General features: G+C 38.4%; 1 protein-coding gene across 3 annotated transcripts in view; it reads right to left on the bottom strand.

Moving 5' to 3' along the window:
* cep104 (centrosomal protein 104) overlaps positions 1-24,493 on the bottom strand; it is a 42,137-nt gene that overhangs the window by 11,958 nt on the left and 5,686 nt on the right. For all 3 annotated transcript variants that reach the window (XR_015717053.1, XM_006785371.3, XM_035905653.2), the window contains exons 6-16: positions 22,174-22,250; positions 21,651-21,819; positions 18,321-18,476; positions 17,943-18,170; positions 16,860-17,075; positions 15,793-15,960; positions 11,140-11,313; positions 7,572-7,748; positions 2,621-2,821; positions 2,205-2,300; positions 1,854-1,941 (exon numbers count right to left, since the gene is read on the bottom strand). Coding sequence is in view for 2 of the 3 variants with exons in the window: in XM_006785371.3 (XP_006785434.1) it covers positions 1,854-1,941; positions 2,205-2,300; positions 2,621-2,821; positions 7,572-7,748; positions 11,140-11,313; positions 15,793-15,960; positions 16,860-17,075; positions 17,943-18,170; positions 18,321-18,476; positions 21,651-21,819; positions 22,174-22,250 (1,750 nt within the window). In the remaining variant the exon portion in view is untranslated. The remainder of the gene's footprint in view (positions 1-1,853; positions 1,942-2,204; positions 2,301-2,620; positions 2,822-7,571; positions 7,749-11,139; positions 11,314-15,792; positions 15,961-16,859; positions 17,076-17,942; positions 18,171-18,320; positions 18,477-21,650; positions 21,820-22,173; positions 22,251-24,493) is intronic.

Below are 24,493 nucleotides of genomic sequence, written 5' to 3'. Positions count from 1 at the left end.
GCCAGGACAGCCCTACAACGTCCAGAGCCTTCAGGAACTCGGGGCGGACCTCATCAACACCAGGGGCTCTGCCACCAAGGAGTTGTTTAACTGCCTCAGTGACCTCGCCCCCAGAAATTGGCGGGTCATTCCCCTCATCCCCAGACTCTGCTTCCTCCTTGGAAGACGCGTCAGTGGGATTAAGGAGGTCCTCGAAGTATTCCTTCCACCGCCTGACAATTTTCTCAGTCGACGTGAATCAAAATCCATATTGTAATTCAGAATTTGCATGACTGATGTGTTATTCTATTAACCCTGCAATGCCCTTTGTAACGTATTTGATACATGAGTTTCTGAGACCTCTATCTCATCAACATGATTAATACTTGCCATAATTTCAAAATGTTATGGACAAAACTAAAATTAACATTGTTGTTAACAAAAAGTTAACAAAAATGCCCAATCTATTAAATGCGATGCAAAAAGTATATATAAATTATATATAATAAATACATAATAATCTATAATTAGATTAGATGCGTAATCATCTAATTGAATCACTTCATCACTTAAATCACTTTAAGCATATTTGCACTGCACAAGACACTTACAAATGTGGATTGCACAACACTGGACATTATATTTCTTCATTTCCATTTAATACTTGTACAGCTGCTGTTATTGTTCTATATTTCTTCATACATACTTATATATTTCTATACTGTGTATTTGTGTATTGTGTATTTTGTTGTACAGTTATTTTATTTTCAACTTTAATCTATATATTTATCTTATTCTTTCCCAGTTAAATTTACCCTTCATTCTAATTTGTTGTTGTACAGTTATTTCATTTTTAACTTTAATTTATATATTTTACTTTATTCCTTCCTAGTTAAATTTACCCTTTTTTAATTCTCATATTTATTTCCTATCTTATTCATAGTCTTTTTTTTCTTTAGGTCACGAGCAGTTGTCTAAGCATTTTACTGCATATCGTACTGTGTATGATATGTGACAAATAAAATTTGAATTTGAATTTGATTTGATTTAATAAAAATATATCATACACAAAATGATATGCAAAAAAATTGTGGATTTTATTATAAGGGTTAATAAACATCTCAGTTGCAAAAAATCCTAATTTTCTGGCTATTTTTTGATGGGGTTGGTCTTACAGGGTTAACAGACCTTTGTGTTTCTACACACTTTAACAAACCCTACCTGTCAAATTTTAAAGCTATTCAAGCAAAGGTAATGCTCACACATGCTGATATTAATTCTTTTGCACCATTATTTCTGTATCTAAAGGCACAGCTGAAGTACTGGGGTAATAGGCCATACATAATTTAGTCAAGTGCGTGAGGGACACACTTAAGGTCTCTATCTCCAAATCTGTCAGTGGTATAACAATTAGATTATAAATTCTGAGGTCGTAGATGCCGTCTGCATACTGTTGTTATATGATGTCTTTTTTTCACATATAATAATAAACTTGAATATAAACACTTTTTCTTTTCATTTTTAAGCTCTCATATCTATAAAACCATTGATCTGATTATCGTAGTCTTATAATACACAGTAAACCACATAAATGGAAATCTGTGTTACAAATTTCAACCCCCTCAAAGTCCTCAAAATTGTTCTTTTGTCAAAATTGCTGGAGGCGGGGGGCTCAGGTAAATTACAGCTCAACATAAGGGTAACTGTGACTTGAAAACACCAACTACTGTTTGCATATGAGCAGGGCCTATTTCAAAACACTGAGCTTATCGGCACATCCTTGTCAGCACATAGAAACAAATATCCCTTTTGTGCATTGCCTCAGACCTGCAGATGTGAGTAGGAACTGAAGTGTGATTTATGTAGGTACATACTTCCTTTGCCAGCTTTCTGGGAATCTTTCTCAGCTTTGTGAACTTCTCGTTTGGCTATTTGTCCTTTGGTGCTTTCATTGCCTCTCTCCTTTACAAGCAGCCAAAAAAAATATATATGTGTAAGAACAGTCAACGTCAAAAAGCAAAGTTCCAAAAAACAAGACATGCAAGCATTTGCCTTTAATTGAGACAGGGCATAAAGTGAGGCTATAATGTGTAAGTGTTATATGCATGTGAATTACTTGGTGTGTGACCACCTACGAGGTAAAAAGACAGTCTGGAGTCATAAATAGAAATTAACAGTTGTTATGAGATGTGATATCATTGCAGACTGATGACAGCGCAACATACTGTGATCTCTTTTAAGGCAGCCAGCTGCTCCTGAAGAGAGTGGATCTCCTCCTTTTCCTTCTGTCCGTCCGGCTGACCCCCACCTTTCTTTAAAGTCTGGGAGAAGGTGGCATGCCATTAGTCCATTTCATATTCAGTTCTCTACCATGCTTACCTTCTATCCACTCATTTTCATCCTGTAATTGGTAGCTTTTTACACATTATTACCCTTCATTTCTTAAGTTATAGCATCTCTTGTTATTAAGGTCTAGAATTAAGGTTACACACACCTAAAGCTCTTCAGACTGAGGCTTTAGGTGCTATTTTACATAGCCATTCAAATTCTGGGGTAGTTTTAATATTCTTTTTTTAAGAAGAGAAGATACCAAGTATAAGATAAAAATTAAATACCAGCAATGGGGAAAAGAAACACTTGCCTGAGTCTCTACCAGCTTTCCATCAATCTTGGCAAAGCCATCAAAGAGGTTTTTGTAGACGAAGTTCTTTCGCACTGCAGCATCGTCGGGTGGAAGGTAGCTTAGGACGGCACTTCTCTCCTTTTGGTACACAGATAAGATGATTCGCACTGCCAGCTCTCGAACTGTTGGTGCGCTGTGCGCCAATGCTGCTGTACAGAACTAACAGGGAACAACAGGGTTTCCACAAACATGAAAAGGTCTATATTATTATTCAATTTCTAATCCAAAATATGCCCCAAAAATTATATAATACACTGAGGTTGAAATATTTAGGGATAATTAGGGATCATCACTTGAGCGACGCACGTCAATCCATTTATGTGCTGACGTCACAGTTACAATTCAGATTTGAAAAACTATGTGAAAAATCTTTAAGCTGCATTTTTCCAAGCTAAAAACAAAAAGCCAACAGCAAAGTGCTCAAAACAGTCCAGACTATACCATTTAAAATAGCTAACGTCAGCTATCAACATGCTTACAGACTGGCACAATGAACCATATATAATATCCATTTGAGTGGTCAATGTTTTTGTTTAAAGACATACCAGATTTCCAGAAATACTAAAAGTACCACACAGCAACACCAATGTCCAGTTTAGTACGTCCAGTCCAATGAGCTATCATTTAGATGAGTGAGATCCTAGTATTTTATTTGCTTGTTACTTAGAACATACAGTCAGTGGATACAGCTTAATAAACCAAGCCTGCTATCATTAGTTGTTAAATTACTACTGTAACCTGAATATGATCATTTTTGGTTAAAAAAGAAAGAAAAATATGAAAGTGGTGAAAATGAGGTATCAAAATGTCCATAAAACAGTGTGTTGTCACTGTGGCTACATCCATCTTTTGTATACAGTCTACATGCAAAACACTACAGGACAGTGTTTGCATATTTGGAAGCGCGGAAGACAGTGGATGGATGGATGAACAGACCTGGGCTATGAGAAAATCATTTAAAACCTGATTACTGGCCTTCTACAAGCTTACCTTGTTAACTGTTTCAAACCTGATTTCTTTGGGAAAATATTACATCTAAGAACCAAAAAGACTTTGTGCATTACCCCTTTCCTTCTACCATTACACCTTTATACTGGAACACATACTTCTAAATGATATCTGAATGTATTCACAAAAAAATTAATAAATGAAAAACTCATCTGATTTGCAAAACCACCCCCTTTAACAAACTAAAGAGAACTTGTTCGATCGATATCTGCAACAGATTCCGTCATCTATCTTCAAACATTTTTAGCATTTGAAAGCCACCTCAGGAGATACACACCCTTTGTTTTTCTTAGAAAGGTCACGGATGTGTTAAGCCAGCGGTCCCCAACCTTTTTTGTGCCACGGACCGGTTTATGCCCGACAATATTTTCACGGACCGGCCTTTAAGGTGTCGCGGATAAATACAACAAAATAAAACTAGTACCAGTACCAAAAAAAAGAAGATTTATTGATAACACACGTGGAAAGACCCAGGAAAACCGAGTTAACGATAAAAACGATAACAAAATAACGCTGAAAACCGATAAAAACCCTGAAAACCATACATTTCACACCTGAGCCTCACCTCTCACGGCCCGGTACCAAACGATTCACGGACCGGTACCGGTCCAAGGATCGGGGGTTGGGGACCTCTGTGTTAAGCTACATCCATATTTAATTACACTCTACAGTATCCAATTTATGCCCAGTTTAGCTTCATGTACAACGTTGTTGAGAGTCCTTTCAGAGGGGTGACACTCATAATATAAAATGAACTTATTATCCAGCATAATTGCTGTGAAGAGAGGGACGATAGAAAGGCCATCCTGCCAGTGGAGGACATTAACATTGAGAAGTAAAGTGTGTACAAAGGCCACCCATCCCTTGCTCAACCAGCTCAGGGACAGCATGCCATTATTCTCTGTTGTATCTTCCAACCATTTCTTTTTAATTATAGGAAATTCAATCACCCCCTTTTTTCACTCTGGCTTCCACCTCAGAGTAGATCACCCTAGCAACAGTGGAAGAAAAAGGAAATATGTTAGCTAAACCGTAGCTGAGCTGTCGAGGGGGACAGTCACAAGAGCCCAAAGACACGATAAACTAGAATTACTATCTAAGGGCCGTGAACACTTGAAGGTGTGGTTAACAGTAACATGTATGGAAGGCTTTGAATGGAAATAATATATGGGGATTAAACGTGTTTGTAAGTTTTGTGAAATATGCTCACACTCCAAAAAATGATTCTTCACGCTCAATAAACTTGTCATAAAATTCTGAGTAAAATGATACTGAAATATACATAGTCAAATATGTATTTATTCAAATAATTACTCATTATGGAAAATGTGCTTGGTATGAACTGAATGTATACCAATCAAGTAAATTTCATTTGACCAGATTTCATTAAATCTCACATTTTACGCTGTACTGATGTAACAGAATTGAAAAACTTCCATGAACGAGGATGGAGTTTTCTTTGCTCCTGACCTATGGCCTTAAAAAGTATTCTGAACTACTACAACAGTGAAGTTGACCTTTTGCATGTAAAACCTTATCACTTCAAAGTCTGTCACAATCAGTATCTGGGGTTTTTCCAACTGAAAATTACCTTGATATTCAACTGTCATCAGTTCATCCTTCATGTGAATTGAGCACTTGTGCTCGTGTCTTTTTAAAGGGAAAAAACATTTTAGGTGCTTCATCTGCCAGATTCAGTCAATTCAGTAACTTACCTAGCTGCTAGAGCAAATCAAATGAAGCGATGTATGTTTTGCAGTATCATTCAGGTCTTTCTCCCTAAGTGTGACAGAAATACGATAACAAGGGAAAGTACAGTACTGCAAGGAACGCTCACATGCGCAGTCACCACAATGATGATACGGGCTCAGCTTTGTGGTTTGTCATGATTGCTTTTGTACCCTCAGGAAGAGTGTAGCAGTTCTGTGTTTGCGCGACAGGGATAATTCAAGCAGCCAGCCTGAACACTCTATTCCTTCAAAATGAAAGTTGCATTACTTATTGTTATGTATCAGACTGAAACTAAGCCAAACCATTTCTATTTTTCTGTCTTCACCGTGAGAAATATCAACACCTCTGTTGCAATTTCTCTGATGATGGTTTGTTAAAAGTGCCCGATGTTAACAAGAAGTCTGCGGGTAAAATAGCTCTAAATCTGATTAGCAAGGTGGATTAAGGGATATTGAAGGGAAATATCGGGGACAAGGCAACTAAGTAATAAAAATAACTGGCAATTCATAAATTTCTCATTGACTTTCAGTTTAAACATGCGGTCTGCTCGTGTTTTACATGAAAGCAGAAAGTGTGACAGTCAGGAAAGAAGCGCAGAGGTCCTGTTACATCTCAATTCAGGCAGAAAATATTTTCCAAGCAAACACATCTGGCAGTCAATACAAAAAAGGGTCAGGAGCTATGCAAGCATGCCCAAGCATGCAAACACAGTCCGTGCAGTTCCACCTATGTGGCTTTGGCTTCAATAGGCAGAGAAACTCAGAGGACAAACCTAACAATTTGCTCAAGACTAGGGCTGAATTGGGAGTGGGGCAGGGTGGTGGGGGTGGTAAAGTAGGAGTGGTTAAAAATTACCCACATTTTTAACAGATTCATGAAATCCTTTCCATGAATCCAAGAGCACCTTAAGTTTACTTCATATCTGAATTCACACACTGGTTGGAGAAGCACCAGATTGCAAATGCATGCTTTTCTCTCTCGTATCTTGACTCGCTCAGCTAATTTTAAAGACCAGGATGTCTTGGAGAAACATGATAATAATGACACGAAAGAAGAAAAAAAACTTTTGGAATGAGACACCTGCTATAAGTGTCTTGATGTAATCTCTAATCTCAGCCTCAAAGCTGGTCCAATATGTTAAACTGCACAGTGGACATACATCTGTACATTAAGAAATTTTCACATTTCAGCACCGGCAGTCGTACACGTACATCACAAATTCTGCAGTTTTTGCACAGTTTGTGAGCCTTTACCACGAGGTGCACACAGAAAAACTAAATCACTAAATACCTTGTTCATATTCTGAGGTTTCCTCAACAGAAATCCTTTAGCTAAATTAATAAAACTGACCTCATGTTATATGTGTCCCTAGACATGCTGTCAATCTACCGAACAGCACATACTGTAATACTGCAAGACTGTGGCTTGTTCTTTTACTGTTGCCAGAATAAGTTAATAAAATTGAGAGTAACATTAATTTGAAAGTGACGCATGTCTGAACAAATGACTAAAGCCAGCAGCATTACATGTACTGGTTCTCAAAAAGGTTTCGGAGAGGAGTACGAGACAGTTTGTTGGCCTGCTTCAGTTTAACAGTTGGATAGTTTGCACATAGATATTAGGTCACTGCTGGAAACCAAAGGAGTGCAGGAGACGTTAAAGAGGGTGCCAGCAGTGACAACATTGACTCAGCTGACTGGACATTACTGAGGGCCTGTTTACGTAAATGAATGGCCACAGAAGGCCTGGGAGGGACTGCTGCTTTTCTGTAAAGTCGCACCATAACTACTGACCCAAATTTAACAGAAAGTCAGTTTATAGGATCTTTCCTTATCCTTTTCTACTTTGAAGTGGAATGACACAGATTTCCATATTTTATATAGTTTATATAGTACATATCATGCTCTAGTTGCGCTTTCCGGAAAGGAATTAACTATGGATTGAAACACTGCCTTCAATAAAAACAGCAGTCAATATAATTATTTATCTGTGTATGTGTATCTTTTTATTTGAGCTTTTGAAATGTTTAATCATTTAAACAAAGTTTGTCCTACTTGACCTAGTAGGCTTTATTTAATTGCACACCCAAAGAAAACACATTAGTACATACATATTTATAAATGACATAATTATCACACCAAACATATTTATTATGGTTCAGGTTGTTTACCGTCATGACATTTTCCAGGGTGAAGCCAGAGTTTTCTGTACCAAGTTCAATGAGCAGTTTCTCGAGTAGCTCAGCCCGACTCTCAGCCAGGCGAGAGGGAAAGTTGGATTTGAAGGGTTTCACCAGCTCACCAGGGATCATCTGCAGGGCCCTGACATCCTTCAGAACAGCAATTTCCTACATGAGGGACAAGAGAAATAGACAGCAAGTTTTAAGGGGGTGTAAATCACGCGATGTATTTGTAGACTTGTACCTGCAAATGAAGTAATGCAAGTGCTATGTACCTCAAACAAATTACAGTATATGCTTGTGATGCTGCACACTGTAATTTGTCATTCAACATTGGCCTCTGGCATAGGCACAAGTCATGACAGAAAATACAAGCTGACAATCGGAGTAAAACTGAAGAAGGGTCTTAGAAAACCCTGTCATTGTTTTAACCACATCAGGTGAATGGAATGTATGTTGGAAATATAGGAAGACCCGCAGAAAAGAAGTGTGCAACTGGCCCTCGACACACAAAGAACCATTCAATCAGTCCCTGAGTCAAGCTCTGAACACAATCCAGCAGATAGAGGGGCTGCGAGCTTAAGTCTGTGAGCTACTGAGCGAAAGGGCACCCACCCTTTCTTACTCAACACACACCCATCCATGAGCACACAGGAACGAATTTGACTAACCAAATACACAAATATACAATGTACGTCATCTGTCCATCCAGCAGCCAAGAAACATTTTCTTCTTTCAACCCAAAAGTCCAAACGAAAGCGGGGTTGTGCAATAAAAGAATATTATAGTTGAATTACAGTTAAAACAGAATAACTGACATCAAATGATTATTGTGCTGCATTATGTTCTGTTATCTTGTTTGTTATCTTGCACCAGTACAGAGCACAAATTATACCTACCTATACCACTCCACTTTGGTAATGAAATCACACAAGTGGTAACTTCATCGTCTGGGGCCTGTCTGAAGGTTGTGCAGTTTGTTGCAACACCTCAAGAGACTTCCTTACTCGCCTCCTGTTTCTAGCTATCTAAAATGCAAAACTCCCCATAATTACATTTATTTATAATTGACTGCTTTGCACAGATTCAAATTTGCCAAAGATTGCTTTGCATTTGCAAGTAACTCTTTCTAGCACCTAAAAGAAAGCAAGTTTTCTTTAACCAGTAATACTTGCTTTCATTTAGTGGGTGATTTACAAGACTCTATGCACTCTTGTGAAAAATACACTCTTGCTGCTTCCATAGCAAGACGCTAAGTGTCCGGTGCTGCTAATCAAAGGCATTTAATGACTAATTGATTAACATCATCATCAGAAAGTGTGAGCACCTCGATAAAGCCAGATATTTTGGTGGTTTGTTGATCTGGAGCATTCGGGTGTGTTAATACAATGCCACAATATTCCCAGCAAAATTACCACGAGCTCAGACCATGCACTGCTTAGAAAAAATGAACAAAAAAGCAATAAATAAATAAATAAACAAGAGATAGATTATTCAGACTTTACAGGCCTAATTTAAATGTTCATGACAGTACAATTAGAAAAAGCTAACCGTGAGCTAACCCAGAGAATTTACTCTCTTCAGATGTGGTCTAGTTATAAGAGTGATTTAATGTCATGGAGATCTCTTTTAAATATAACTTGTAAGCGATCGTTTAGCCTCCGTTTGAGCACACAGACCTATCTTAACGGTTGTCGATTTACATGTCAGTGCATGTGCACTAAGTATATTTAGCAATTAATCAGTTTAATAATGAACCTGTGAAAACACTGCAATACTTTCCCTGAACAGTGCTGCCATCAGACACACCTGATTTATCACTGCATCACTGTTTCCATTTCTTAGTCTTGCAATAATCACTTTAACACTTTAGCCGAAGCGTTTCACTAACTCAATGCCATTCAGCATTTTAAGAGTATGTCTTCTTTCTTTTTGTAGTGCTCCTTGTTTAAGCACTGCTGACGTGTACACACGGAGCTTAGTAGTTTCTACTCATTTCCTGACCACTAATATTACGTGATGCAAGTTTATACGTTAATGTCAAATCATCACTACATGAATAGTTCAGGTCTCTCCATCCATGTCTACATCAACCGGGTTTATAAACAAACAAACCAATAAATAAATGCACAGCTTGCATCTCAAAGCCAAGCCAGGAGCTACAAAGAACCTGTAAGAAGGAATGTTGTCCTGCGTGCTACATAGTGCATGCTTCAAGTCCACAATCAGTCACCACACCTTACATTAAATATGCATGAAATTGCTTTGTCCATTGTCTTTTTTGTTATGAATGCCTTTAGAAATATTGGACAGATTAGTCATGGCTGGAGTATCCAATGCTTAGAAAAATTAACTGGACTAACTGGACCTAAGTGTTACTATGATGTTTTACCACTTTGCCCTTCCTTTTTTTCTCCTCAGTTTAAGTTTCATAGAAGTCCTCTTCCATACTCCTAATTGTATTTCTACTTAAGGGGATAACTAATAATTATTTTAAGAAGCATTTTGATATATTTACCAGTATTTAGCCCCAACTTTAAAGTGACATTCTTAAAAAACATCATTTGTTCATTTTTACACTGGAATAAGGACCTTGGATGTTTATGCACAAAGAACAGAAAATATTATACTTTGGAACAACCAATCCAGTTTTAGGGAGATGAAGCAGCATATTGTGCTAAAAATGGTGCCTCAATCCAGATATACAGAGGCATCACACAAAAGTAATACTTTTTGGAGGAGCACTGGGAGGAAAGTTGGATTGAATTTTGCACATGTTGGAACTCTTCGGTGTCTTTGATTATAGTGTAGTATTTATTAATACTAATTTGAAAATAACTTTGACTGCAGACTCATGGTGGCTGCCTTAATGAGAAATAAGCAAAGATTGTTACCATTGTGTCATTGTGTGGGAAATGTAGTACTTAACAGGGAAAGCTGTTTAGCTTTAACAAATCCCAGCTATAACATTAGACTGACATATTTTCTTTATGTACCGTAATTATAAATGGAAAAAGCATGACCTACCTCAAGATGTGACGTTTCAACACGCCCACATGCTACTCCTACTGCAGAATAGTTTAGTGCTGGCTCACTCTACCATTGTTGTTTAGTTGGATATCAAAGCAAAACTTGAAATTTACCAGTAACCTACCAACAACACAAGCATGGGAATAATGTGAGATGACTCATCAAAAGATTCTGAGAATCTGTAGAAATCTCTGTGTAACTTCTAGCTTCACTGTTGAGCAGCTACAATGTCATACCAGACAAGAATAGGGCATTCCTCTGGTGTAAAAACTGTGCAAAACTATGCATCCCAAAGGTTGTTACTGCTGGCATTCTTTTTTCCCCAAGTTCACCGGTTCATCCTGTGAGTTAGGTGACTTTTTTTGTTTGAATGAATCATAGGTCAGTTGGTTTTTCTAACATATCATAAATAAAGGTTTTCACTTAGCAAACACACAATAAAAAGAAGATGGGAGAGAGCAGGGTGACACAAAAGACCAAAAGGTTGATGAATAGTGTTGGGTCTAACTGTACCAGTGTGTTACAATACCTGTATGAAGGCAGAAACTGTGGCCCGAACGCGAGTAGTGGAGTCTCCGGTCCTGGCAAGCAGATTAGGAAAGGTCTGCTCCAAGCAGTGAGTCACCTCAGCTCGGCCCAGCCCTACACCTGGGATCAGCTGGCTTAGCATTAGCCGCAGCAGCTTCAGCGAGGCATGGAGAACCTAAAGCAAGATCCTTTTGTAATGAAACTTAAAACTTGGTGCTCTTTCTAAAATCTTACTACAATGGTAGCACCGTATGTACTCACATATCTCTGTATGGACCTATCGCCTCCCACCAATTAATGAGCAGACACAGTTATTAACATCTATGTTTGATATCTTTTCTCTTGTTGTTTTTTAAAAATATGTTAAAGAGGTCTGAGAGAGACACTGATGCTAGAATCCTCATAAAGAAGAAGAAAAGCTGCAAATTAAGGCTGTAAAAGAAAAAATATTCCAAATTAAGCTTGTCAACTGGCAGAGTAAAGGTAGTGGAAGATTAAATTAAATTTAAAGTGAATTTTGATCAGATTTATATGTTAAATTAATAAATAGTCAGTATGATTGACATTTTAAAAGTAATAAAAGTTATGCATTTTGCACTAGTGTATGTACTTGAAGACCTAATCGCTGCTCATACATTTGTAATTTATCCCTTGCAACAGCTAAAATAAAAAAAAATCTGATGCGCAACACACACAAAAAAGTCGACCCTAATGGCCTAAATAATCGACATCCCATCTCAAAAATGCCCTGCTTATCAAAAGCCCTTAGATTCCTTTATAAGTGCTGAACTGTGACTGTACCTGGAATCGTATTAAATTTTAACATCAGAACAGTCAGAATTTAAATCATGCCACAGTACAACGAACCTTAATAGTCATCAGTATTGTGCTACACTTTTCATACAGTTAACATTTCATTCAGTAGATCATGGCATTCTGACTGAAAAGTTATGCTCAGTCAGTTTACATGAAAAGTCCATTAATCATTTTTATGGCAGTCTTTCTCATAGAACTCTGAAAGGAGTCTTCAGATTTTTCAGGTTAGTCCATTTTTTCTTACTATAGGTGTTCCACAGGGATCCAGTCTTAGACCTCTTCTGTTTATGCCATATACTATCTCTGCTACCTATAGCAGCAGAGCTAGTATGCATAAACTACCATGCTTATAGAGTTTTTAAAAAAATTATTATGCCACTGACTATTGCAAAACTACAGTCTGCTTTTGATACATTTCCAAAAACAACTAATCAATCATAAGCTGGGAGAGCTGAACTGGATCTGAACTCTGCTAAAACTGAGTGTGATCTATTCACAAGATTAGGTAAAAGTAAAGAGCCTTTGGTTTATATTCCAACCCTTCATCGTCAGAAATACTTTGGACTTTTTTAATACTCTTTCTCTTCTGTATAAAATCCCTATAAAGTAAAAGGTTTTGTCTGTACTTGTTTATGGTGACACTGCATTGTAATAAAAAAGTGTGATGGTACTCCATATCTAAGAGAAAAGAGCAGCATTGCATGTTTATTTACCAAAAGCTCTGCAAAGATTTGCTTACATCTGCCTAATTTGAATGTCAGGTTTCTAAAATTAGCCATTCGCCTTATTCACAGCTGAACAAACTGGATTTAAATACATTAGAACATTGTATTAGATCTTTTAGAATTTGCATAAATATTGCCTGGGCACTGTGAGTGCCAACGTCTATTTAGTAGGGGTGCAACGATACTCGTAACAATATTGAACCGTTCAATACAGTGCTTTCAGTTCGGTACGCATATGTATCAAACAATACAAATTTTTAAATTTATTTTATCAACTTTCCTTCTGACGATGCTGTCTGTGTTGAGCGCTCAGTGGATCTGCGCTCGACAGTGCAGCCTAGGCGGAGTAGTCGAACGCAGATTCACTGAGCGCAGGGCAAGCTAGCGAGACAGAAGTTAAGCTCTCCTTGCAACATGGCAAATTGAACCTCCCCCACCCTCATTCAGATGGAACTATTTTGGTTTTCATGTGAGTATGACCCTGAAGGTAAGCGCGTCATGGACTAAAGTAAAACGGTATGTTGGATGTGCCAGCAATGCTCAATTACATGGGTGGGAACTAGTGTGTTAGCGCAGTTAGCTCGTTAACGTGTTGGCCGTCCAGCCCCATGCACGGGGCGATCCGCGGTAGTTAGTTAACGGAGATTTGCCGTGTTGTGGTGTTAACGTCATTTCAAGGAGATTAACACTGACAGCACTAGTGGGAACACAACGAATATGACTGCACATTTATGCCAACATCATCCTAGTGCAAAGACAAGTGGAAGCAGACAAAAACAACAAGCACGCATGCTACAAACTTTACCCGAGTCATTTAGACAGCTGTTAGCACATGATTCTCCTTATGGGGACCTGATATGTTTAATATGCTGCTGAGAATATAGCCCAGAAGAAGCGTATAGTATAGCTTTTATTTTGGAAAGAGCCATTTCTCTGTAATAAACTCTCTTTTCCAAAGATGAGTGATTCCTCAATCAGATACAGGGCTCGCAAAATTTTCAAAAATATTTTCCAGTCGGGCTACCAAAATCTATCTCTGCCCTGCCCGTAGGGCTATCATAGGAATGAAAAATATATGTCAATGCTTTTGCATTCTTTCAGAAATGTAGCTGGGTAATTATGTCATTGTCATCGGTGAGCCACTGTCAATATGTGACATATTGAAATCGCGTTTGAATTTGCGCTTGTTTTTTGCTTTCACTTTGCAATTGCGCAAACTGTGTATAGAGAGCGACAGCACTGATTGGTGAGTGACGATAATTTGAGCACCAATTCCTCTGATATCGTCTTATCAATAGTTAGCTTACTATGCAAACATGACAAGTGAAATCTCCCGCATCAAGCTTAAACATGTGAGAAGTTGATCGCGCAGAGAATCGCTGAGCGTTATGTGAGTGCCTGTGTAAAAGCAGCAGGATATATATTTTAGTTCTGCTGAGCCAAATAAGACAGGTCAGGGTGAAGAAGTGACCACAAAACGGAAAAGTTATGACAAATCAGACTATAAGGCAAAAAGAAAGTGCAGCTTTATGGTTTCATGGACAAAAGAATTTCTGTGGCTGCAGTATGACAAGCTAAATAACCAGGGCTGCACATAAGTGGTCCGCAGGTGCGCATTCGCTATCAAAATAAAAAACGCGCACAAGATAAGAAGTTGCAACGCGTGTTTGCGCACATAAGATTTTCAGGAGGACAGACATTTGTTTAGAACTCTTAAAGATGTCGAAGAAGCTCCTTTAAGCAATTACTGTGATGTTCCTCCACCTCCAAAGAAATGTCAGAAGGAGTCCGAACCACAAAAGAAGCGCGTATTCTCGGAAAAGTGGTTGCAGGAGGTGAGCTGGCTTCAAACAAATGATGAACGCACAGAGATGTGGTGCAGAATGTGCCGTGAAAATTGAATAAATGACAAATTAAAAAGGCATGAACATTTTTTTTTGTATCGAAAAAATATCGAACTGTGACACCAAAGTATCGAACCGAACCGTGAATTTTGTGTATCGTTGCACCCCTACTATTTAGCATATACAAACATTTTATACAATTCCACAATCGTGTATAAATTTAGGACAAAAAGTATGCAAATGTGTGTTTGGTTAATTATCTTTGTTGTAATAATCCTTCTTGGCAATACATCTTATACCATTTATTTATAAGCCTGTTTAAAATAGAAAAAAATAGAATAGTCCTTTACTGTGATTGTACATGTACAACAAAATTGTGGCATTTCCCTGAAACAGTGCCACATTTTGCTTTTTATTAAATATCACTATTAGCAATTAATTTAAAAAAAAAAGAACACTTACCTTTCTGTTGAAACAGACATTTCCTTGGCCTTACTATGTCTCTCAAATAATTTAGATTGTGATGGTATGTCTATATTAAACTTATGAATTTAAATTTATGAAAATGTTTCTGTTCTTCACTTTTCTCAAAAAATGTCAATCAGAGGAGGGGTTCTCAAATTTTGGCTAGTGTTTTTCTTGCATCACTGCTCTGTTTGGCTGGGCCGAAGGACTCATACACACCCACAGATACACACAAAACTGAAAGCCCAGGACAAGATTGGAAGTAAAGCCACTATAAATGACAGCAAAATTCATGGCATTGCTTACATGGCACTCGAGTATCATCTTTTAGCTTAAACGAAAGGTTCTCCCTACATCAATAAACCTGCTCTTACAAGATTTCTGCAACAACTACCCAAGGTTAGATTCAGAACCAGGATATAATAATATTTAATAGAAACCAAGGTTGTTAAGCGTGAATTAAACAAGCCCATTTCTACGCAGTATATTAACCAGTTAACATCTTAACGGAGTATTCTGTGCATCAAAGTGACTAGGAATTATTGCAGCCAAGCCTTTTTCATCCATTTTTACCATTCCACGCAGAGGGATTACAAAGCCATCCTTGTCAACACTATTTGTTTAAAGAAGCTAGCTCTGGGAGGCTGCACGTGGTACAGGGGGAACATTGTTCAGGGGGTGGCTGTATAAGCGGGTGCTGATTTTTAACAACACGTATGTTAGCACTGCTTGAAACCTATCTAGTATGTGTTAATTGGGCTTATTTTTATGTTAAGATTAATTTCTTTTGAGTAAATGACTCACAGATGTGACTTTATCCAAGAGGGCTTTTTTGACGAGGAACACAGCAGCTCTTATCATGTTCCTCAACTCTTCCTTGGGGGTGGTGGGAGAGACCTCCAAAAGCTTCTTATACACAGAAAGCAGGGCGTCCACTCTGTAACACCAGGTTTTAGAATATACCCCCGCCACCTGGGAGTGAATGGCAGCAGATTTACCAAGAGGATGAGAATATACATATTAGTTACATTGGTATTGTAGCATGTGGGAAAAAAAAGTGTGTGGTATATGCTGTGAGATTTAAATGCAGCAAATACTCCAAAGACATTCACTTATTAATTTAAAACAACCTTTTAAAATGAAATGCCAGCTATTTGTTGCATGGTCATTCGAACAGTGATGAACTATAATTATAGTTAGCGTGCTAATAGCATCTGTATAAAATAGGCTATTTAAGTGTTTTCAAAATTAGTTTCTCCTATTATACTTATTTTTTTTTAACTCGAAGGGTACTTACATTATCCAGTGTTAAAAATAAGCCAACAGTTAGTTGGGTTTTCTCTCAAATATACATTGAAATCTCTCTGACTGGGCTACTTACCAAACTGACTAAATACTAAAAGCTGACAGGTTTTATTTTTGCACTGACAGTAAGAAAGTAAAGTACTCCAGTGACATAAAATAACGCAACGCTCTGGGTTCGTTTTTCTTCTCAGTTTTTGAAATACACTATGACTTTAACTGACTTCATACACCCACTATGACCTTGGAACTGGCTTAACAACAACCGGAAAAAGCACAATAACAATAATAATTACTTTTTTTAAAACAACTTCTGTTCATTTCGGTATGTACCCAAGGACAATACCCATGATTTTTTGCCAAAATTGTTGAAAACAGAAGCAACTGATTTGTGTCAAAAAAAAAAGGTCAATGCCTTTGCTACACAAAGAGAAATTGTGCTGATGAGTGTAGTCACTCCCAGAGGCCCACTGAGATCCTGACATGTAGAAATATAAACACAGCGGAAAGTTAACAGCTATCGTTGGCTTAGCTGGCTGTTTGTTTCACATATGTTTATCTTTTCTTACCAGGCTTTCTCCAAAGACCTCTATTGAAAGACCAGCCTCTCTCAGCACCTTCTCTGTCAGGGGTTCTGGTTCTCCACTCATTTCAGTGCTCTGTGGAGTCCTTTGCAATTCTGATATCGGGGAGTGCTCCTCCGCAGGGCTCTGAGTGGCCTCCAGTGGCTGATCTTTCCTCTGAAGGGCTGGCAGCGGCCTTTCGTCGTAAGGCACACTGGTAACCTGTCACCAGAAGAAAGCAGAAACTGAAAAAATATTGACACCACATGCTGAAGAAAATATAATGTATATTATATTTTCTTACTACGGCAGTTTGATTTTGCTATACTGTTTAATGTCTCAGCATCCAAAATTAGAGATGGAAAGTTTAGAGATGGAAAGTTTAGAGATGGAAAGTTTAGAGATGGAAAGTTTAGAGAAAACTGATCTGCATTTCCCTCCTGAGAAATACTTTTGAAAAATTGATTACCTCTGCTCTTTCACTAACTCTCACTAACATTGGACTAGTGAAAAGGTCAATCATTCAACATAAGGATGACAATGAATATTGAACCCTCTCTGTTCAAGCCAAACTTCCAGCCAGCCGAGCAGAGTACTGTCTCCGGTGCCCCTGGGCCAACTGGCACACTGCTGCCTAGTGCAAGGCTCAAAGCCCTGCCTTGAGGCCAGGTTGGGAGCCGCTGCAGTCAGCCAACTGTTGCACGCTTTTAATTAAATAGTGAAACCTAAACCTGCACTAGGGCTAGTCTTAGTAGGTGGTGAGTAAAGCACAAAGGACCCCACTGGTCATAATCTCCTTGTGTGCCCTGGGTTTCAACACTACACAGGAGACTTTTTCTTAAGGTGCTTTCCTATTATTATTTTTTATAATAACACAGGAGTTCATGGAATTCAGAACAATGTGCACATCTGGACCAATAAAAAATTCTTTGTGTTTATAATCAGTGAAGAGCCTATCTATTCATGTCTAAATAAGCACTGCTTATTTAGAAAAACTGTTGTTTTTATTATAAAGTATGTTTGAGATGGACACGTTTCACGCATTATTTCTATAACATCTAAACACATTTGATACAGGAAGATGCTTACGTTGATTTTGAGTACAGCAGCAGGCGTACAAGGTGTGTCAGGTTGGCTGCTCAGGTTGGATGTGATAGATTCTTCAGCTAATTGTTGGTTTTTATGAATGTCTGGATTTTTCCCTTTGCTGATTGTGTCTGTGGATACAAGAGGCTTGGTATAGACTGAAGAACGACCTGGAGAAGACAGAACAGGAGGAGAGTACTGGGCCAGGGTTGATTCTGCTGCCCTCGTGACCTGGTGACATAGAAAGATAGAATAACAGAGATCATTTTAGATCAAAAAGAGCCATGAATAATGCAAGATTTCCCCCAAATATTTTCTCCATCTTTTACAAAACAATAACAGCCCACCTCGCTGTTACCAAACCAGTAGCTGTTGACATACCATTGTCATATCCAGCAGGTTGTGTACTTCCAGCTGCTGGTACACACTCTTCCTGTACTCCTCCATCAGCTCCTTCTTCTTTTTGGCCAGATCATAGTCTTCCTTTTCAATCGCACATCGTTTCTCCACATCGTATCTAGCCAAACGCTCCCCGACCTGGAAGTGCCAAGAATGTGGAGGTAAAAGCAGCCCTGCAGCTACACTGTGACTCTACACTACAAGCTTGAACACATGAGAACAATTTACGAGATAAGATTTATGTCAATTTGTACCTTTAGTGACTGCAAGTCTATGTACTGTTTGCTGCGTGCTGTTTTTTTTCTTCTTCTCCTAAATTATAATTTGAGCTGTCAGGAGAGACAGCTCAAATGGTAATTTTCCATCTTGTAAAGCTGCGCGACTGGTGAGAGATTTACTACATTTCAAATCATGAGCCATTATTAAAAAGAATTTGCATTTAGTGTTGAGGAGGCTGTGGGTCTTTATTTATTTGTTTATTTAATTGACATGTTCTTTATTGGAACAAACTATGAGTGTCACCTGACAGGTTTTACAGGATGTAAAATTTACATCAACTTCAGAAACTCAGACATAACATGTGAATGAGGAAATTCTACTGAACTAAATTCAGTAGCTAATTTGTTGCCAACTGAAAGAGTCTCATGAACTCTGAACTTGCATCTACTTACAAATCTAAGTGTAAACAGAAAATCTGCATCTTCGGTTTGATGGTTTTCATACAAGAACTCCTGAAAAACTTGTGCAGCTCAGGACGGGCAGTTTATACAAAGCTGACCTTTCTGACATGTACCACACAGTGGGAGACCGTCTCACTATCAGAATGACCCCATTTTGATTAGATAAGGGACTTGCCTGGACACAGCAGGGAAGAGTCAGCAGACATGATGCCCAATGAAATCACTAAAAAATGACCAGTGTTGTTCTCTTGTGTATATGAGAGAACATGTAACAGTGAACATGGAATATGGAACTGATAAAAACAAAACTATTAGTGTCACCTGACAGGTTTTACAGGATGTAAAATTGACATCAACTTCAGAAACTCAGACATAACATGTGACCGAGGAAATTCTAGTGAACCAAATTTGTTGCCAACTGAAACAGTCTCATGACCTCTGAACTGTTTTGATTCAATTCAACTAAGATATATAAATATATGTGTGCATTCCTAATCCCAACAGTTGCCTCAAGGCAACTCAAGACCCTGCAATAATACATTATTAATTTTGACAAAACAAATGGTACAACCTGAATCTACTTAAAACTTTTTTTATTCTTTCTGATTTCTCAGTTAATAAAACTCAATGCTAAATATCCAAAAGAAAAGAGAAAGTCAAAGAAACACTTTTTAATCAGCAAGTACAGCATCAAGTCTCTTAAAATCTGATATATTGATCTGGTCAGTTAAGTAGCAGAAGGGGTTGTTAAACAGTTGCAGCAGCTTTGGGCTTATTGAAATGAACAACAGGTGCAGTGGAGGGGTAACAATGAGACAACCCCCAGAAAAGGAATTGTTTTACAGGTGAAAGCCACCGACATGTTTTTCCTCCTCATTTTTTCTGACTGTTTTTTTCACTACATTGGTATTTGGCTAGGGTCAGTGCCACTCGTGGTAGCATGAGGAAATACTTGGACCCTATTTTTGATGACCCTATGTTGCACAGGTAGTCCAACTCCTCTAGGATGGCACAGCAACATATGGCATTTGTTTGCTGTGTCTACCAGCACGGTCTCAGAAGCAGTCTGGAGATTACAGGAGAAAGAGCTGGGCAGGACTGTAGAAGGTCCTTCACCCATCAGCATGACTGATATCTGTGGTTATCTATTTGTGCAAGAAGGAACAGGATGAGCACTACCAGAGCTATACAAATAACCTCCAGCAGGCTACTGGTGTGAATGTCTCTGACCAAACAATCAAAAACAGACATGATGAGAGAAGCCTTAGAGAACAATATGCTGCCTGTAACATCGTTCAAAATGAGTGGTCTGGTAGTAGATCAGTAACCATCTATAGAGGCATATTCATGGAGGGACGCACAGCCTCTACAGGCTAGACAACGGCACCCTGACTGCCATTAAGTACCAAGATGTCTGTTTACAGATGGCAGTACAACAATGCCTAGTGTCATGTGGTGAGATCATGTAGGAAGTTCCTGTAGGATGAAAGAATTGATAACATTGAATTGTCTGACCTAACTTCAATAGAACACCTCTGGAACATTATATTTTGGTCCATCTGCTGCCACCAAGTTGCACTGAAGGCTGTCCAGAAGCTCAGTGATGCCCTGGTTCTCCAAGGACAGCAAGCGCTGTCTCATTAGGAGATGTTGTCAGGTTTACATGCAAGCAGTTGGGGACCACACAACCTATTTAGTACCATTTTGAGCTGCTGCAATAAAATTTGGACTAGCCCGCCACATGTTTTTTCACTTTGATTTTAGGGGTGTCTTTGAATTCAGTCCTCCGTAGGTTGAGAATTTTCATTCCCATCAAAAAATGTGGCCTCCATTCATCCCCAGCTCATTACCTTCTCCATGTCAGTTTAGACATCTCACATGAGTTTTCCCATAGAGATCTGATGTGTGTGTTTTCTCAGTATTTCTTTAATTTTTTTGAGCAGTGTATAATTTGACTGTCCAACGTGAAAGAAATACAGCAAGCCAAAACCTTCTCTCGTCTTCGTCTTGTATGTCCCTGCGTTTGTCAGATATCATGTGACATCATAAACCATTCTATGACATCCTGAGGGTGTGATGACAAGGGATTTACAGGATGACTACCTTGGCAACCACCGCTTTTATGCCATGCTAACAAGGTGTCTGAGTGGGTGTGTATGTTATCCAGTTACAGAATGGCTTGCAGTTGGAGATGGGAGAGAAAATATCCAAGTTCTCCCTCGCTGCAGCTGTCGAGCTTATTAAGAATTCATGGTCTGCATGGTAACGTTTTAGACAAAGGAGGTCTGCAACAGGAATCTGAACAATGTTTAACAACTCCTGTTACAAACAGTAGTGAAATAAATCTAGATATCTGTGAAAAAAGTGGTGCAAGTGAGTCCACACTTAAACTAAATTCCAGCAATACAGTTGTTGGAATTTTCTGGGAAAGCCTGTTGTTGGAAATAGATGCATGAAGTAAGGCGGGGCATTTAGCATATATTTGCTTGTCCATCTTTACATCTGTCTCTTCATATACTATGTGTGTGCTACAACAAAGACTTATTGCCCGAAATTACACTACTATTCGAATGCCATAGCTCACTGTACCTATTTATTAGTACCATGATCTAATTCCTAGTAGCTACAGTACCTTTTGAAGGTCAGCAATAGCCTGCTTTAAATTCTTGGCTTCCTCATATTTCTCTTGCCGGACCATCTCTTGTTTCTTTTGGTCCAGGAGACGAATGATGTGGGCAACTTCGGGGTCCTGGTACATATCAAAGGCCAGATCGTCCAAGGGGGAAATGGATTCACATTTGCTGAGTTGAAAACAGGACAGACGGATAACAAACATTGGAGAAATTAATTATATGGCTTGACACACCCGTCTTGTTGAAGCCGAGATCATTTCAGTGTATTATCTCTTAATTGTGCAATTCTTCACCAGCCCCCAAGGGATGCTTCACCTCTAGGTGAAACATCCCTTGGGGGTACATATTAAAAAAACATATATTTCAAAAAGTGTTTTTTCCCTGTACTGGCCACCACCTGCATCATCTACCAATGCACGTGACCTTCAGTTCCTGATTGGTTGTCTTCCAGACTAAATGGCTTTGTTACACAATGTTATTGTCACAAGAAAAAGAAACCAGGGTTCAATGACTTAGCCTCACCCCATGAAGGTCGACTCCAAGGCAGCCTCCAGCTGGGTACTGTTGAGGTAGTGTTCGATCAGCTGCTCTCTGCTTGGCTGGGGGTAAACAGATGGACAAATTACACACACGTGCGTACTGTGTTGAGGAAGACATGACTTTTAATCCCACTGGCTTATCCTAAAACTAATGATCCCTCTGCATCTTTAAAATGTGTTGATCAAACAAAAGTACTGCAACAGCAACCACCTGGATCTTACAATGGTATTAAGATAAGAACACTAACTCACTCAAACACACAAACACATGCAAACGTTATCATCACCCTCAAGGCTACGGCCATATGGAGACTAACAGCAAACACTGCTTTTACCTTGAATACTAAGCAAGGCATTACACAAAACATTGCCACTGATGGCATTCTTGCTCATTATCAGCAGAATTAAACTTAATAGTACAGTAGACAGACTTTTTCACAGAATATTGTTCCTTCACAGTAATGTGTAAGAACAGTCATACCATGTTGCTCTTATGCTCGCAATAAGAAAAAACACTGCAAGAGTAAAAGACACATGTTTGTGTTTTTATATGTCATTTTTCATAGTCTTTACATGATTTATGTTTAGAATAGAGATTATCTTTGGTCATATTTTTTAGTTTCGTGGGGCACCAAATGTTTTGTTTGGATTGTAGGCCGGTCCAGACTCTTTTAGTGCAGAGACATGCTCTTGTAACAGTATGTCTCTGTATCATTGTCTTGCTGAAAAATGCAAGGCCTTCCCAGAAAAAGATGCCATCTAGATCAGAGCATATGCTGCTCTATAACCTGAGACGATGGCAGCGTTTCTAGATCATGTTCATGTATGGCTCCTTCTTTGCATAACAAAGCTTTAACCTGCACTTGTGGATTTCTCCGCGAGCTGTGTCCACAGACAGGGATTTCTGGAAGTGTATTTAAGCCCATGCAACAATTTCCACGACAGCATCACATCGGCTTTTAAGCCTCGTCCCTTCTACACAGCATTCTTGCAAATTTCTGATGATATTAAGTCTTCATAATTTAACATTGAGGAACGTTATTCCACAATTTCTAAACACAGTTTTCTACAGATTTGTGAAAATGTGGCTCTCTGGTGTTCTTTTTTTACCCAATCATGTTAATGACCAGTTAACATAATTAGCTGCAAAATGTTTTTACAGCTTTAACTTGTAAGTATCACTTAAAAGAAACTTTTTGTTTCTCCTGTTCCAACTTTGAGATGTGTTGCAGCCATCAAACTGAAGATGTAGGGTTTTTTAAAAAAAAATAAATAACAATAATTGTGAAAAAACATGGCTTTATGAGATTTGCCAACCATTGCATTCAGTTTTTATTTACATCTAACATACATCAGTTACTAACATTTATTTTCTACTGGGAAAAAACAAGTTAAACCAAACGAATTTTGATATTTTTATGACACTTTGCACAACCAAAAGCACAGGTAAAAAAAAAAAAGAAACAAAAAAAGACATAAATGTAAATGTTCGCTCATTGGTACACTTGTATAGCGCAGTTGGACCACTGCATAAAGCATAGCCATTGTTAATATTATTAGTAATATGTGGTAAAGGTCTTTTAAAATGCACATTCTAAAAAAAACTAACAGAAAAATGGCAACGGTGAGTTTCAAAGGTTAAAGTTAAAGAAGTTGTCATTAAACTGATCATTGTAGTTGACGAGCTGCTGTGATTTTTTTTTTTCCTTTTCACAATTTGGATTGCTAACAATTTAAAGCAGCCAAAAGTTAAGCTTTTTCTCTGTATTCACACCACAGTGTCCCTTCCATAACTTCCACCCATAAGGCAGATATAGGAGAACAAGATCTAGCCGACCCTCTGGGCAAGATCACTGCTGTGATGGAAGTGCTCAGAGTCGGATTAGTAGACCAACAATGCAAAGCTTGTTCACTGGAATCTGTGCGACAGTGTGTCCATGTTTTTCCATGTCTGTGTTTGTGTGTGTGTGTGTGTGTGTGTTTTAAGGTGCTCTCACTCCTCCAGGAGCTGTCCATCCGCAGGACTATCTGATTACACTGACTAAACTAAAGGCCTCCTGTTTGATTACATACTGCCCTCCCTTTGTGTCTCATTACTAGATGCCTGACACATATATACAAACCTACGCACAAACACACACACACACACACACCGCTTAGGTAAACACGGGTGCATCCACCACATATAATCACATAGCACAGTAACAACATAAAATACTTCATTTGAAAATAAAGTGACTCAACAACTCCAATCCAATTATATTGAGTTGATATTTATTAAATTAATAAGTAAATATAAGTAA

Source organism: Neolamprologus brichardi, chromosome 20 (genome assembly GCF_056152115.1).
Source record: "Neolamprologus brichardi isolate AB-2024 chromosome 20, ASM5615211v1, whole genome shotgun sequence".
In the NCBI taxonomy this organism is placed as follows: domain Eukaryota; kingdom Metazoa; phylum Chordata; class Actinopteri; order Cichliformes; family Cichlidae; genus Neolamprologus; species Neolamprologus brichardi.
This window is presented reverse-complemented; position numbering and strand designations above follow the sequence as displayed.